The sequence below is a fragment of the Hyla sarda genome, chromosome 6, assembly GCF_029499605.1.
Source record: "Hyla sarda isolate aHylSar1 chromosome 6, aHylSar1.hap1, whole genome shotgun sequence".
In the NCBI taxonomy this organism is placed as follows: Eukaryota; Metazoa; Chordata; class Amphibia; order Anura; family Hylidae; genus Hyla; species Hyla sarda.
In genome coordinates, this window is record NC_079194.1 from 283,023,565 (window position 1) to 283,040,767 (window position 17,203).

A 17,203-nucleotide genomic window follows, 5' to 3' on the forward strand; every position below is an offset into this window, starting at 1 on the left:
TTCTTTCTTTTTTTAATTTTTTTATTTTTATTCATTTTTTTTTTTTTTTTGTTAACTGGGTAAAAATGAGAATTACTGTGAATCATATGTATCATTCAATAGCTATATCAGTGAGGAAGAAACTTGTTGATGAGTGTAATGGAAATAAATACATATAGCAGCAAATATATGAGCCACAACACAGGATTCATACCAAGCAGATGTAGTGGTCATATTGAGCATCCTAAAGTAGGACTTGGACTAATACTTGATCAACAGTTCTTTTGTCCTGTTGTGTTACATATTAGTACTGAATGATACATACTATGCACACAGGATGTAAAAAAAAAAGGCCTTTGATCCCAGTTCACAGTGGTGCCTAGTCCCACATTCCTTGTGCTGATATCATAGTTACATAGTTAGTACGGTCGAAAAAAGACATATGTCCATCAAGTTCAACCAGGGAATTGAAGGGTAGGGGTGTGGCGCGATATTGGGGAAGGGATGGGATTTTATATTTCTTCATAAGCATTAATGTTATTTTGTTCCAGGAATGTATCTAATCCTGTTTTAAAGATGTAAATTTTTCCTGCTGTGACCAGTTTCTGAGGTAGACTGTTCCATAAGTTCACAGTTCTCATGGTAAAGAAGGCGTGTCGCCCCTTTCACTCCAGTGAAATCTATTAGTGACATAGAAACAGCCATGTTGTTGCACTTTGCTGCTTCCATATCTTCGGCTCTGTGGCCATCTCTGTACTGGTAATGTGGTGTCCCAGAACCTATGGCTGTCCTGTGGCTTCGGACTGTTTTGGGCAGCTCGGGCAGAGCAGGTGTTGGGCCCACTAACAGACTTCTGATTAACTATGTTCGCACTTTGTTTAGAAATTAATATATATTTTTTATAAATGATTTTGTTATTATTATGCATATGTATGTTAAATGTGTTACTGTACTCTTTAAAGAGTAGTCTAGTGAAAAAAACTTATCCCCTAAGTTATAAGTTATAGCTCGCGAGGGGTCCGAGTGCTGGGACCCCCGCGATCTCCTGCACAGGGCCCCCCGGCAGTTTTCCCGAAGGTGACGTCCGACCCCTGCAGGAAGCCATGGCTGTCACACATCCTCCATGTATCTCTATGGGGTATATGGAGGGGCATGTCGGCCAGCGCTCCATGTGGGGGGTCAGCACGCCCCCTTCCAGCCAACTGACGGGACCCCATGCCGGAGATCGTGGGGGGTCAAAGCGCTCGTACCCCCTGGGATCTATAACTTATCCCCTATCCAAAGGATAGGGGATAAGTTATTTTTCACCAGACAACTCCTTTAAAGGGGTACTCCCACCCTAGACATCTTATCCCCTATCCAAAGGATAGGGGACAAGATGTCTGATCGCGGGGGTCCCGCCACTGCGGACCCCCGCATTATTGCATGCGTTACCCACCTCTTTTTTCACCGGAACCGCTGGAGGGTCTGAGTCACGACTCCGGGAACGTCAGGACTCCGCCCCTGTGTGACGTCATGCCCGTCTCCTCAATGCAAGTTTATGGGAGGGGGCGTGACGGCCCCTCCCATAGACTTGCATTGATGGGACGGGCATGATGTCACACAGGGGCGGAGTCCTGACGTCACGGAGTCCTTTGGATAGGGGATAAGATGTCTAGGGTGGGAGTACCCCTTTAAGAGAGAGCAGTAAACCCCATGTCACCCTGCCTGCCGATGGGAACCCCTAAATTCTTCCCTACATAGTGTAGTGGGGGGGAGGAGTTACCCCAGTTCAGTTCAGTTGAGCCTAGTGCTAAGTCTGAGCAACAGTGTGGTCAAGGTGTGCTGTGTGTAGAAGCCTCAAGGGAAGGCCTAGATCAAATCTACTTAATTTGGTCATTCTGCAAGGGTCAACCGTTTGGTGGAAGTTCATGCCCTGGTGGAGAAGGCTTCAATACCTTAAAAGAACCCTACCTACCAGGATTCATCTACCCGTCTTACAAGTCAGTATTGATCCATTTAGTGAAAACACCACAAGTCCTAGCAAGGCAACAGGGCTCCCAAGGGGTTACACTGCAACCACTCACCCAATACTAACTGTCTGTGTAACATCATCTGCACCCAGCTCAGTAAAGACAGTTATCCGTAACCTGACATCTGTGTGTTAATTTACTCCCCGTGTGGGGCCCAGGAGACGCTGTCTCCAACCTCGGACCGTGTATAGGATAACGGTGCCCTGGCGTCTCAAAGTGATAAGGTATTTCTCCTAACACCCCCATGTCACCATAGTAATATACTGTAGGTTCACTGAACTGACCTCCACTGATTAAATGACTATACCTACTGTTATATATAATTATATGTCATATACAAGTGATATGCTATATAACATAATTTTGGGAAGTCCTTGTATTAAGATAACTGGTAAGAATATGTGTTTACACAGGAAACATACACAGGTCAATTATATACTTTAGAGAGATACATGTCTATACCTTGTGAATAGGGACATCAGCAACAATTACTTTGCAGTAAAAGGTTTTAAAATACCGTACAAAGAACACATTCTGCCCAATATTCTATTCCTTACCTGCTTCATCCTTAGGGAGCATTGCAAAGTAGTCTATGCTCTTCACTACATAAAATTGGTCACTTCTACACGTTAATTTCACTCCTTTATATGGATAATCGTCTTCAGATACCAATCCCCCTGTAGAGGATATTAGAGGAAATTATAACTGTACTTTTCTGATGTCAGCAAAGCCTTATTTCCCTATTACACTAGGAGATTATAGGCTGAATGGGCTTGTTCAGCAGCTGGTTGCATCTTTTAACCAGGTTACAAAATCCTTGTTCATCGTCCTTATATCTCCCTGTGCTATAGGGGATGTGTAAGTGACGATGATGGAATTAAAGGGCCACAAGAATGATTCCACAATTGTTAGATGTCTCTATTATCATGTTGGCAGAGCCGCACTAATAGGCTTGTTAAATGAGCGATGATCTACTTGATCAGCAGTAGCATTGGGCACAGGTCTGCCAGTGTAATACCATCCTTAGATAAAGTTTTACAAATAACTGAATACCCTCCTCTTCTGCATGATGTTTAAAGGGGTTATCCAGGAAAAAAACTCTTAATCCTTTCAGTACTTATGAGCTTCTGAAATTGAGTTGTTCTTTTCTAAGTGCTCTCTGATGACACCTGTCTCGGGAACCGCCCAGTTTAGAAGCAAATCCCCATAGCAAACCTCTTCTACTCTGTGCAGTTCCTGAGACAAGCAGAGATGTCAGCAGAGAGCACTGTTGCCAGACAGAAAACAACAACTCAACTTCAGCAGCTGATAATTATTGAAAGGATTAAGATTTTTTTAATAAAAGTAATATACAAATCTGTTTAACTTTCTGGAGCCAGTTGATATAAAAAAAAAATTAAGAAAAAAGTTTTTTCCAGGAATACCCCTTCAAATATTCAGAAAGTTTTGCTTTGTTCCTGTGCTGCGTGTAAAAGGATCACCATGTTTTCTCCTAGTAGTACAATAATGTTTTAGCTGGTGCCATATGGCTTCTATAGCTGGTCACTAGTGACACTGGTGATATGTCATCCACACTGACACCATAAATCAGCTGTGTCAGTCAAATGTCCCTAAATGCGACAATGACCGCAAGATGCAGCCCCATGATATAAGGGGTTATACACCCATTCTTTTTGTATCAATCTTTGTTTTAGAGTGGTTGCTAAGATCTGTTCGTTTACAATGTAAATTTTTTCTGTACAGTGAATATAATTATAAGTTTCTTACCTTGTTGTATGACAGTTTCATAACCCTCCCAAAAATATCCACCTTTACAGCCAGCTTCATAAGGACCACAATCCAAAATCTCTGAAAGAAAATATTTATGAAGAAGATATATAGCTAAAAGACAGAATTAAAAGTGATTGTCACAGGATCAAAAGACGTTATACCGTATTTTTCGCCATATAAGACGCACCCAATTTTAAAGGATGAAAATCTAGAAAAAAAAACAAATCTAAACCAAATACAATTTAAAGTATAGGACAGTGATCTTCAACCTGCGGACCTCCAGATGTTGCAAAACTTCAACTCCCAGCATGCCCCGGACAGCCGTTGGCTGACTGGGCATGAAGGGAGTTGTAGTTTTGCAACATCTGGAGGTCCGCAGGTTGAACATCACTGGTATAGGAGGTAGTACTCACGAGTCCCAGCCGCTCCGGACCCGTCACCGCTCGTCACAGCTGCCCTGGATGTCGCCCTCCATCACTGTCGCCGCGTCCCCGGGGTGTCCCTGTTGCTCCGGAACGTCTCTGCTGCCCGGTATCCTCGCTGTCCGTCACCGCCATCACGTCGCTACGCACGCCGCTCCCATTGGGACGGGACGACAACGTGATGACGACCAAGGAGAGCGCCGGCCATGCAGGGGATCCCGGCACTGAGCAGACACCGAGGAGGTAGGTAAGGTCCCTCCCGGGGTCCTGTAAGCTGTTCGAGACGGCGCGATTTCACCGCGGCGGTCCCGAACAGCCCAACTGAGCAGCCGGGTTAGTGTCACTTTCGCTTCAGACGCGGCGGTCAGCTTTGATCGCCGCGTCTGAAGGGTTAATACAGGGCATCACCGCGAGCGGTGATGTCCTGTATTAGCCGCGGGTCCAGGCCGTTGATGGCCGCAGGGACCGACCCGATAGGACAGGGTTTTAATGTGTATTTGCCTTATAAGACACACCAACTTTCCCCCCCCAGTTTTGGGGAAGAAAAAGTGAGTCTTATACAGCGAAAAATACGGTATATACTACCATTGCTCCCTAGTATTCTACTTCCAGCTATGTTCCGACATAGCTCAATAGCTTCTTCCCCGCTGGACTGTATTGACAAGACTATGTTGGGACTTTGCCTGAGGGCACTACCGCTTCTACATGCTGTGGCCGATGGCTGCACAATGTTTTGTTGATTCCCCCACCCCCTTAAAATAGGAAGCAAGCTTTCAGACCATGTCAGCATGGAACTGGAAGCGGAACACTAGGGGTAAGTTCCCCTTACCTTAATTCACATGTGTTTGTTGTGCTTTGTACTTTTACATATACACATATTTGCTATGTTCTTTATGTGCACGATGAGTATATTGTGAATGTGATGGTTGAAGGGTTAATCTTAGATCACACCGGTGGGAGACCGAGTTGATCAGCCCTTCACCCACTATATAAGAGTTTCACTTTTGAAATGTCTTTGTACGATTAAGGCTGCATAAGATGCGCAAAATGTGTCAACTGTTACTCCTGTAAAGAAATAAGGATTTTATCGAGCTTCTGCGCTGGACAATTTTCCATTTCTATTGCTCGGGGTAAATATATGACTTCTTAAATTCCAGAGGAAAATATGAGCCATCATTTTTTGACTGTTGAGGGTACAAACCTTTAGAGCTCCTCCCAATCAGAAAAATAATGAATCCACAGCACTTTGTCGTCTTTGTTGTTTATTCTAGCATAGAGGTCAGTGTAACTCTGGTAACTCTGACTTTTCTTCGGAAACTGACCATCAGGTTCCATACACAATACAGAATCTCTGCCCTGAGATACTCTGAACATTGATTCCATCTTCAGGAGGCATTGCCCAAATCTATTGGTGCTAGGACCACGCAGACCTGTGCCATCACCAATTAATGGCAATGATGTATGTGCAGAATTCTGCCAAAAGAATGGACAAGTTCATTCTTTCAGCAGGTACAGAGTCAGGAATTTTCTACTGCTAAAATTTTGCAGTGTGAATGAGTCAACTGTAAAACCCATTTACACCAATGTTTTTTTCATGCGACTGAATTTCCAAGTAGAATTCAGCTCGTAAATTCCATACTGTGAACATACCTTATGAATGTGTAGAAGTAAACAAGGTCTTAAAGGGGTACTCCGGCCCTAAGACATCTTATCCCCTATTCAATCTTGCATTCGGCACCCACCTCTTTGAGCTGCACGCCGCGCTGCCATATCACAAACTGCCGGGTGCCGACCACGGGGCAGGAGTATCGTGACACCCCCGCTATGCAAGTCTATGGGAGGGGGCGTGACGGCCGTCACTCCCCCTCCCATAGACTTGCATAGCGGGGGCGGGGGGTGCTGTCACATGGGGGTGGAGTCGTGGCATCACGATACTCTGGCCCCGTGGACGGCACCCGGCAATTTGACAACGTGGTGTGCAGCTCAAAGAGGTGGGTGCCGAATGCAAGATTGCCAAGGTCCCCAGTGGCGGGACCCCCTCGGTCAGACATCTTATCCCCTATCCTTTAGGGCTGGAGTACCCCTTTAACCTCTTAAGGACGCAGGGCATACCTGTATGCCCTGCGCCCGATCCCGGTGTTTAAAATGTGACCCCGCATCACACTGGGTCGGTCCTGGCTGCTGTTGATAGCCGGAACCCTGGGCTAATAGCGCACGACACAGATCGTTGTGCCGCGCACTATTAACCCTTCAGACGTGGTGATCAAAGTTGATTGCCGCGTTGAAAATGAAAGTAAAATTTTCCCGGCAGCTCAGTCGAGATGATCGGGACTATGGCGATAAAATCGTGATGTCCCGATCAGCTAGGACGCGAGCGGAGGACCCCTTACCTTGCTCTGTCGTATCCGATCGGCGTTTGAACTACAGGCTTGAACAATCAACCCTCTATTACGCTGATCCAGGCTTTGCAGACATCAGGGTAAAAGATCAGTGTGTGCAGTGTTATAGCCCACTATGGGAGCTAGAACACTGCAAAAAAAAAAAAAAAACAAGGTAAAAAAAAATTTATAAAGGGTAACCCCTTCCCTAGTAAAAGTTTGAATCACCCCCCTTTTCCCATAAAAAAAAACTGTGTAATAAAATTTAACATATGTGGTATCGCCGCATGCGTAAAGGTCTGAACTATAAAAATATATCGTTAATTAAAAAGGCCAATGGCGTATGCGCAAAAAATTCCAAAGTCCAAAATTGCGTATTTTTGGTCACTTTTTATATCATAAAAAAAATGAATAAAAAGTGATCAAAAAGTTCAATCAATGCAAAAATGGTACCGATAAAAACTTCAGAACACGGCACAAAACATGAGCCCTCATACCGCCCCATACATGGAAAAATAAAAAAGTCAGAAGATGACAATTTTAAACGTATACATTTTCCTGCATGTAGCTAGGATTTTTTTCAGAAGTATGACAAAATCAAACCTATATAAGTAGGGTATCATTTTAACCATATGGACCTACAGAATAAAGATAAGGTGTCATTTTTACCAAAAAATGTACTGCCTAGAAACAGAAGCCCCCAAAAGTTACAAAATGAAATTTTTTTCTTCAATTTAGTCGCACAATTAATTTTTTTTCCGTTTCGCCGTGGATTTTTTGGTAAAATGACGAATGTCACTGCAAAGTAGAATTGGTGGCACAAAAAATAAGCCATCATATGGAATTTTATGTGCAAAATTGAAAGCGTTATGATTTTTAGAAGGTGATGAGGAAAAAATAAAAATGCAAAAACGGAAAACCGCTGAGTCCTTAAGGGGTTAAGGGGTTCTAGGGGTTACATCATAAAATCTTGTGCTTACGATAATTTATAAGGATTGTGACAAGGAAGGGAAGTTACTTACGTTGAACTGATAAGTTCACCGGATGTCCTAGGATTCCCCACTGCGCCTCAATATTTCCAACAGTAGCAAAAGCCCAACAGGAACCACACGCGCCCTAAAGAATTAATCCAAATTGTTGTGTGGTATATTACAGTTTGTATTATGATGTGTTTTAATTAATGTGCTTTATTAATGTCTATGGAAAAGCAGCAATCAGTGCACACACTATTATAAAAAGCGGCTGATATCTCAACGTTCCAACGTATACGATCAAAAGTTCACCGACGGTAAGAACTGAAATAGGTTTGATTATGATTTTTATTATTATTGTTTAAACAATTTTAGACACTGATGATATCTATTATGTTCACTTGCTCAAAATAATCGCACCCTATGATTAATTTCCCGTTGTCTTTAGTACAGTATTAAAATTAGTGCACAGATTTAGGTTTATGTCACTTGTGTTTTATCTCTTACAAACTAGTAGTGTAATGTTAAGATTGTATCTTACCTGATTTTTGACCTTGGAAATAACCCCTGCCTTGCGCCAGTCACATGATCTCTGAACAGGTGAAGCTTCTACCTTCAGTTCCTTTAGCTTATTTGAAGGAAAAGCACCATGGAGCATCCTACTATTTCTTGTGAACTCTTCATCTAAACACATGATAAAGTAAAACACGATAGTTATAAGTCTTAGGGGGCATTCACACTGTGAAATCTCTGCTCGCTGAATTCCACGAGTGGAGAGTCCGCCTGGCGCAAAGGCCGCGGGGCACTGAGCTGTCACCATTGCCGGCTATGCAGTGCTGACGGAATCCACGTAAAGAATGAACATGTTCTTTCTTTGCGCGGAACAATTTCAGTGGCGGAATTGTCCGCCGCGGAAATTCTGCAGTGTTAACGGGTCTCGCGGAGACCCATTCACACTAATGTTAAGTTCACGACGCGAAATTCCATGGGAATTCCGTAGTGTGAACGCACCCTTAGGGTAGGGTTACATGTGCAGTATTTTGCTGCATATTTTCTGCAGCAGATTTTGCTATTGATGGGGTATTATTTATAGGATACACTATGGGGGAGATTTATCAAAACCAGTGCAGAGGAAAAGTTGCTGAGTTGGCCATAGCAACCGATCAGATCACTTCTTTCTTTTTGCAGAGGCCTTGTTAGAAATGAAAGAAGCGAGCTGATGTTATGAAAATATTAATATTTAGCATTTTTCTAACTTTGAAGCTTTTTGCTTGTAAGTAAAACGAACATACCAAATAAATGATATATCGATTCACATATACAATATGTCTACTATGTTTGCATCATAAAGTTGACCTGTTCTCACTTTTGGAAGACATCAGAGGGCTTCAAAGTTCAGCCGCAATTTTCCAATTTTTCACCAAAATTTCAAAATCAGAATTTTTCAGGGACCAGTTCAGTTTTGAAGTGAATTTGAGGGTCTTTATGTTAGAAATACCCCCATAACTTACCCCATTTTGAAAACTGAACCCTTCAAAGTATTCAAAATGGCATTCAGAAAGTTTGTTAACCCTTTAGGTGTTTCACAGGAATAGCAGCAAAGTGGAGGAGAAAATAAAAATTTTCCATTTTTTACACCATGTTCTTGTAGCGCCATTTGTTTTTATTTTTACAAGGGGTAAAATGAGAAAAAGCCCCTCAAAATTTGTAAACCAATTTATCTTGAGTAAGGAAATTCATACTATGTGGATGTAAAGTGCTCTGTGGGTGCACTAGAGGGCTCAGAAGGGAAGGAGCGACTGGGCTTTTGGAGAGCGAATTTTGCTGAAATGGTTTTTGGAGGGCCAGAACAGCAAACAAAAAAAAAAAAACACATGGCATACGATTTGGGAAACTACACCCCTAATGGAACGTAACAAGGGGTACAGTGAGCCTTAACACCTCACAGGTGTTTGTTGACTTTGCATTAAAGGGTACTTCGGTGGAAACTTTTTTTTTTTTTTTTTATGCACTGGTGCCAGAAAGTTAAACAGATTTGTAAATGACTTCTATTAAAAAATCTTTACCCTTCCTGTACTCTTTAGCAGCTGTATGCTACAGAGTAAATTCTGTTCTTTTTTAATCTCTTTTTTGTCTTATCCACAGTGCTCTCTGCTGACACCTGATGTCCGTATCAGGAACTGTCCAGAGCAGGAGAAAAATCCCCATAACAAACCTATGCTGCTCTGGACAGTTCCTGATACGGACAGAGGTATCAGCACAGAGCACTGTGGACAAGACAAAAAAGACTTTCAAAAAGAACAGAATTTCCTCGTTAGCATACAGCTGCTAAAAAGTACAGGAAGGGTAAAGATTTTTTTAATAGAAGTCATTTACAAATCTGGTTAACTTTCTGGCACCAGTTGACTTATAAAGACCTAAAACAATGTTTTCCACCAGAGTACCCCTAAAAAGTTGGACATAAAAATTTAAAATGTTATTTTATATTTTCACTGACCACTGTTCCAAAAATCTGTCAGACACCTGTTGGGTGTAAATGCTCACTGCACCCCTTGTTACACTCCTTAAGGGGTGTAGTTTCCAAAATAGAGTCACACGTGGGTGTTTTTTTTATAGCATTTACATTGGGACCGCTGAAACTATTAGCCATTCCAATGCAAATTACCAAATGTACATGGTGTATTCTCACTCCTGAGCCCTGTTGTGCGCCCGCAGAGCACTTTACGCCCACATATGGGGTATTTTTGTACTCGGGAGAAATTGTGTTACAAATTTTGGAATATTTTCCTCCTTTTACCTCTTGTGAAAATAAAAAGGTAAAACCAGCATGTTAGTGTAAAAATGTTTATGTTTTATACTAACATGCTGGTGTAGCGCCCAACTTTTCCTTTTTTATAAGGGGTAAGAAGAGAAAAAGACCCCCAAAATTTGTAACTCAATTTCTCTCAAGTGGAAATACCCCATATATGGCACTAAACTGTTTCCTTGAAATACGACAGGGCCCCAGAGTGAAAGAGCGCCATGCGCATGTGAGGCTTAAATTAGGGATTTGCATAGGGGCGGACCCGGATAAAAGCATGGCATTTTCCTCTTCCAACAAAAACACCCTATGGCAGTGTTTCCCAAACATGGTGCCTCCAGCTGTTGCAAAACTTCCAGCATGCCTGCCTGGGCAGTCAATGGCTATCCTGCAATGCTAGGAGTTGTTGTTTTGCAACAGCTGGAGGCTCCATTTTAGAAACAGTGCCGTATGAGACGTTTTAAATTTTTATGGGGGGGAGGGGGTAACTGTGTAAGGGTGTGTATAAATGTAGTGTTTTACTCTTTATTCTGTGTGTTGTAGTGTTTTTAGGATACATTCATACAGGCATGGGTTTACAGCGAGTCTCCTGCTGGGAGTTTGTGCTGTGGCGGAAAATTTGCCACAGCTTAAACTCCCAGCGGGAAACTCACTGTAAACCCCCGCCCATGTGAATGTACACTGTACTTTATATATTTTTTTTTTTTTTTTGGGGGGGGTGCAAACCTTCAACTGTTGCAAAACTACAACTCCTAGCATGCACTGTCAGACTGTAACAAACTGTAACAGACAGCCACCTCACTCCTCTTGGGCACCCTTTTTTTCTTAAGCTGTGATTCATTGGTCAGAATTTAAATCTGCCAGTTGATATGAAAAAAAATGTTTTTCCACCAGAGTACCCCTCTAAATTCTAATAAGTTCCAGATGTGTTTTTATGCAAGCTGCCATATGCTGATTGGAGACAACACCCTAAAGGCATAGTGTCATGTTGCCATTAGATAAAAGGATGTATGATGATGTCCTATGTGTGAATCTATATATATATATGAGTGAGCAGGGTTTATGAATAGGTATGAGACGCCTGCCACATGGACTACTCCGGTGGGAAACTATTTTTATTTAAATCAACTGGTGCCACAAAGTTAAACAGATTTTAAATTACTTCTATTTAAAAATCGTAATCCTTCCAGTACTTATTAGCTGCTGTATACTACAGAGGAAGTTGTATTTCTTTCTGGAATTCTTTTCGGTCTGACCACACTGCTCTCTGACACCTCTGTCCATGTCAGGAACTGTCCAGAGCAGGAGAGGTTTGCTATGGGGATTTGCTTGTACTCTGGACAGTTCCTGACTCGGACAGAGGTGGCAGCCGAGAGCACTGTGGGCAGACAGAAAAGAATTCCAGAAAGAAATACAACTTCCTCTGTAGTATACAGCCGCTGATAAGTACTGGAAGGATTAAGATTTTTAAATAGAAGTAATTTACAAATCTGTTAAATTTTCTGGCACCAGTTGATTTAAAAAAAAAAAATAGTTTTCCACCAAAGTACCCCTTTAATGCTGTTTCCTACCAAATGTGTAGGTTAGCAGTCACATGTATAAAAATAATTTTATTATTGTCCAGAGCTATATGCTATTTGACTGCAAGTCATTTAGGCAGTAACTGCTTGGAACTAGTCATACCTATTAAAACGCTAATCACACCTATTGAGGAAACGTTTTATTATGGTCTATAACATGTTGCTGATTGTTATATAGTATAAATCTAAGTGACAGGTTTCTTTTACCCTCATCATCCTTTATCCTGAGCTATTTAGAAATGGCAGAATCGTGGGACACAAAAGAATCTGTTCCCATAGTTCCTCATGTGCAAGTTTCCAAGGTAAAGAACAAAAGGGCTGCATGCTGCTAGGTTGTGCAGAAAGAGTTGCTGAAACAAGAATTCCTGGTCCTCACTTTGACATTACTTAAAGGGGTATAACGCCCCTAGATGTCTTATCCCCTATCCAAAGGATAGGGGATAAGATGACTGATCGCGGGGGTCCCGTCGCTGGGGACCCTCGTGATCTCAGTTGCGGCACCGCAGACATCCGGTGCACAGAGCGAACTTCGGGACGGAGGCTTGTGATGTCCCGGTCACACCCAGCTTGTGATGTCACGGCCACGCCCCCTCAATGCAAGTCTATGGGATGGGTGTGACAGCCATCACGCCCCCTCCCATAGACTTGCATTGAGGGGGAAAGGCATTTATGGCTATTGACCTATGTACAGCATATACCATAGATGTCTTTCCCTAAAATACCCCTGTAAAGACTATTTACCTGTAAGGTCGCTAAACTCGGTGATCCCATATTTTGCTGTTCCTTGTTCCTTTTCCTGTAGGTGTCGTGTCACATTTAGATTTGAGGTAAAAACGGTCAGTCTGTACTGATATTCTGCAAAGATAAGAAGAGATAAAGTGACATGGTTAGCTAGGTACAGAAAATAGTCCATACTGTTCAGGAAGCCTAAATAACCCTGAGGAGGGCGCAAAGGCCTTAGGCCTTGTTCACACTGCCGTCAGGCTCCGTTAGGTGGAGCTCCGTCGGCAGTTCCATCAAATTTAGCAGTTGCAGTAAAATTACCGGATTACCAACGGGCCCCATGATAGTGAATAGGGTGCGGTGGGGACCCGGCAGTAGCCATTTGAATCTGACCCGTTTCAGATTCTACTTTGGACACTTCTCATCAGAGAGCACTTAGACAGAAAAGAACAACTCAACTTCAGCAGCTAAAAAGTACTGAAAGGATTAAGATTTTTTTTATAGAAGTCATTTACAAAGCTGTTTAACTTTCTGGAGCCAGTTGATATATAAAATAAAGTTTTTTCTGGGATAACCTCTTTAATTTTTTTTTCATAGAAGTAATTTACAAATCTACAATTCCAAATGTAGAGAAAAAGACAGCTCCGGCACAGCTCAGTGCAAGCGTCCCATTCACACTGCGGTATCGCTCACCGCTAGGAAAACACAGTCTAATGGTCCTGATATAAAGTGTCCGGTGAGTGTGAACTGTGTCAAGTATAGTTGGTGCTGCACGTGGTGATAGAGTCAATATCAAATCTTCTCCAAAGAACAAAGAAACGGAGCACTCACCTCCAAATTGGGGACACAGATGCAACTTTTATTGAGACTCACAGATTACAGGACACATGAGGACATCAGCGGGAGGGCAGGTGGATGGAAGACACAAGCGGGGGGGGGGGTATTCTCACATCACAGCGGGCGACAGCACTGTATCGCGCCTTGGCGCTTCGTCAGGCCCCTTGTGTGATATCACCGGAACAGGTAAGTCTATATAGCAGGACAGGGCGTGTTTCAAACACAAAACCAGGGGAAGATATTAACCCTTTATATACCAAAACTCACAAACACCCTAAAGTGTAAAACAATAAGCTAAAAACACTTACAAGCAATCTATTGCAGGACATATAGATAATACGTAATGCAACAGAATCTGCTTGAGAGATGGACAGACTATTCTAAAATTAATAAAATTCATTCTTGTCGTTAAGCCCTAGAGGTCCGGTGGCGTCCAGCCGGAGTATCCACCGAGCCTCTTTGCGCATCAAACAAAAGTGTATGTCTGTCCATCCCCCTGCAAGAACTCTCAACTCTCTGCAAAGCAGCAAAGGATAAATGACGGGGGTCTCTATCATGGCATTCAATCATATGGTTAACTAACCTTACTGCACCTACCCCCGTCCTCAGGGAATACAAATGTTCCCTTATCCTATGAAAGATAATAATAATAATAATTGCAGCTACATTTTAAGCAGTAAACCAAATAATCTGATCTGCATGTGATACATTGTTTAACATGAACGGTATAACCACCTAATTTGATCTGTTTGACACCTAAATTGGGGCTGCAAAAGGAACACGAACCGCACTGAAAATTTCCCACAGGTTTTGTTGCTTCCCAACCAATCAGTTTTTTCATTCATTTTTTTATTTTTACGATTTTTTATGAATTGACCTACGGTGTTGTTTTTTTTTATATGTGATCAATGGGGGTAAAGTTGTTATATCCTGCAAATCAGAATCCGATTGCAATATATACCAATTCCGAAGGCTAGTTTGCCTCACTTTGTAATTTATGGCAGTATTCTTAAATGCGAATACTGCTCTATTAATTTGTGTTTTTTTGGGGCGGTTTTTCAGTAATTCTCTTCTAGGTATTTTTTAGACATGTGCAGAACTAAAAATGTTGTTTCTTTTCGTTTCGTTCGTTTTCATTTTAAAACATTTTCGGTTCTGTGAATATTCGGAATGCTGTTAATTCGTTATATTAGGTTTTTGGATGCATAGGCTAAAAATTTTTTCGTTTTCGGATGCATTCGTTAATAACATCGAATGCATTCGTTAATTCGGATCTTTCGTAATATCTGTAAAATTCGTTAAATTTTGCATTCGTTACTAAACGAAATGCACATTTGTTTCACTTGCTGATCCTCCTTTGTAATAAATAGCAGGTGTTACCTTAGGATTCTTGTTGTTTTCACCTTTTTTTGCAGTTTTCTCTGTGTAGGAAGGCAAGTTTTCCTCAGGTAAACCCAATGAAAAAAAATCTAATTAATTCCTCACATTTGGTTTACTGATAACGAATGCATTTGTTATTCGTTAACATGCATTAATCGCTATACGTTATTTAACTAATGCATTGGTTAACTGTATATTCGTATTCTTTTTCTGAAATATTAAAAAAAAAATTTTGTGCATTCGGATTGTAACGAACACCCGAAAATGGGAAAATTCGTTAAGTTTAGTATTCGTTCCAAAACTAATTGCACATGTCTAGTATTTTTTTCTACTTTTAATTTTGCTTTATCAATCACCTCTTTGGGATAACCCCTCTCTAAAAATCTCTCCTCTAATTCTTTAACTTGATTATTGTATATTCTTGGATCGTTATTAATACGTTTAATTCTGACAAATTGACTCAGAGGGATACTATTTTTTGTAGCTGGGGGATGAGAAGACTGGTAATGTAATAACGAATTACACGCTATATCTCTCCTGTAACCAGAGGTGTTAAGCCTGCCCTCTACCACTTCAATTCTTAAATCAAGAAAATTGAGGGACTGATCTCCAAACTCATAAGTGAAAGCCATGTTGACTGTATTGACGTCATTGAGGTAAGAGACAAACCCGCCAAACAATTCAGGCGAGTCGTCCCATACCACAAAGACGTCATCCATGTAACGTAGAAAAAGTTTTATGTGGCTAATGAAGGGTTTCAGCGAGGTAAAAATATAGTCCCTTTCAAAAACTGCTAAAAAAATGTTAGCGTAGGAACAGGATATTGGGGACCCCATCGCTGTTCCTTCTAATTGCTTGTACCACTGTGATCCATAGTGAATTTACAAATCTGTTTAACTGTCTGGCACCAGTTGATTAGAATTTTTTTTTTCCACCGGAGTACCCCTTTAATGATATAAATGTCCCATATTTCTTGCTAAATCACGTAAAACATGAATAAGAACAAATTTTAAAAATTAATACTTGGGAAAACATGATAAATATAATCATGGAGATGATGTTCTTACCTTTTGGATTCTTGTAAACCTTATTAAATTTTTTGATGAATTTCCCAAACTCTTCCTGGTAACAAAGAGAGAATAAATTAATATTAACATTAGAAATTTATTAGATTCTGAATAGGAAAGAATTGACTCAAGGTTTATGACAATATTTATAAAGAACAATCACCAATTCAGTATTCCCCAAGATTGAACGTATGAAAACACACAGCAGTAAGAATGGTAGGTACATCATGAAGAATGAAGTCAAAACTACAATGAAAGAACAAATGTAGCAAGTAAAAGAGAAACCTTTACATACTGAATTTATATACCTGTGAAGAAAACCACACCCAAGAAAAGAAGACATGATTGGTCAGTACTGGATGGCATGGTACTGTACCCACCACAGCTATTAAAAGCAAACATTACTGGTAAACACTAGATCAAAATCAAAACAAATTTCCAGCTAAAAATGATTTAAAAAAAAAAAAGCATTGGCATTAATCATCTAAATAATTATGTATGTTTATTCCATGACTGCTTAAAGGATATGTCTACTATTTTAATCAAACCATTTTAGTGCTCCTATATATCTAAACTGAAAAGTAAAATGTTGCCTATAGTGATAATTTACCCCTTAATGACATGGCTTTGTTTTTTTGGTACAAGCCCCAAAGAAGTGACCCCCTTTTAGAAATCATATAAGGGGGTAGTGAGCATTCTGACCCAAAAGCTATTGCTATTGGGGATTGTGCAGAGTGACAATTTTAATTTTTCCACAAATATTACATTTTAATGCAAAATACTTGTTACGCCAAGCGCTCCGGGTCCCTGCTCCTCCCCGGAGAGCTCGCGGCGTTCCCCTCTCTGCAGCGCCCTGGTCAGACCCGCTGACCGGGAGCGCTGCCCTGACACTGCAGACGGGGATGCAATTCGCATAGCGGGACGCGCCCGCTTGCAGATTGCATCCCAATCCACTTACTTGTCCCGGACCCCGGCTGTCACATCCTGGCACGCGCGGCTCCGCTCCCTAGGGCGCGTGCCAGCTCTCTAAGATTTAAAGGGCCAGTGCACCAATGATTGGTGCCTGGCCCAATCAGTCTAATTAGCTCCCACCTGCTCCATGCCTTTATAACCTCACTTCCCCTTCCCAGCATTGCCGGATCTTGTTGCCCTTGTGCCTAGTGAAAGCGTTTCCTGTGATTGCCATACCAGTGTTTCCAGACCTTCTGCCATTACCATTAACTACGAACCTTGCCGCCTGCCCTGACCTTCTGCTACGTCTGACCTCGCCTCTGTCTAGCCCTT

The 17,203-nt window shown here is 41.6% G+C and overlaps 1 protein-coding gene across 1 annotated transcript in view; it reads right to left on the minus strand.

Annotated features, from left to right (window-relative positions):
* CTSW (cathepsin W) overlaps positions 1-16,176 on the minus strand; it is a 36,614-nt gene extending 20,438 nt beyond the window's left edge. Inside the window, exons 1-7 of the mRNA XM_056527512.1 lie at positions 16,083-16,176; positions 15,920-15,974; positions 12,654-12,767; positions 8,074-8,216; positions 7,584-7,677; positions 3,759-3,839; positions 2,549-2,668 (exon numbers count right to left, since the gene is read on the minus strand). Of these exons, the coding sequence (XP_056383487.1) occupies positions 2,549-2,668; positions 3,759-3,839; positions 7,584-7,677; positions 8,074-8,216; positions 12,654-12,767; positions 15,920-15,974; positions 16,083-16,148 (673 nt within the window). The 5' untranslated portion in view covers positions 16,149-16,176. The remainder of the gene's footprint in view (positions 1-2,548; positions 2,669-3,758; positions 3,840-7,583; positions 7,678-8,073; positions 8,217-12,653; positions 12,768-15,919; positions 15,975-16,082) is intronic.
* Between the last annotated feature and the right edge of the window lie 1,027 nt (positions 16,177-17,203).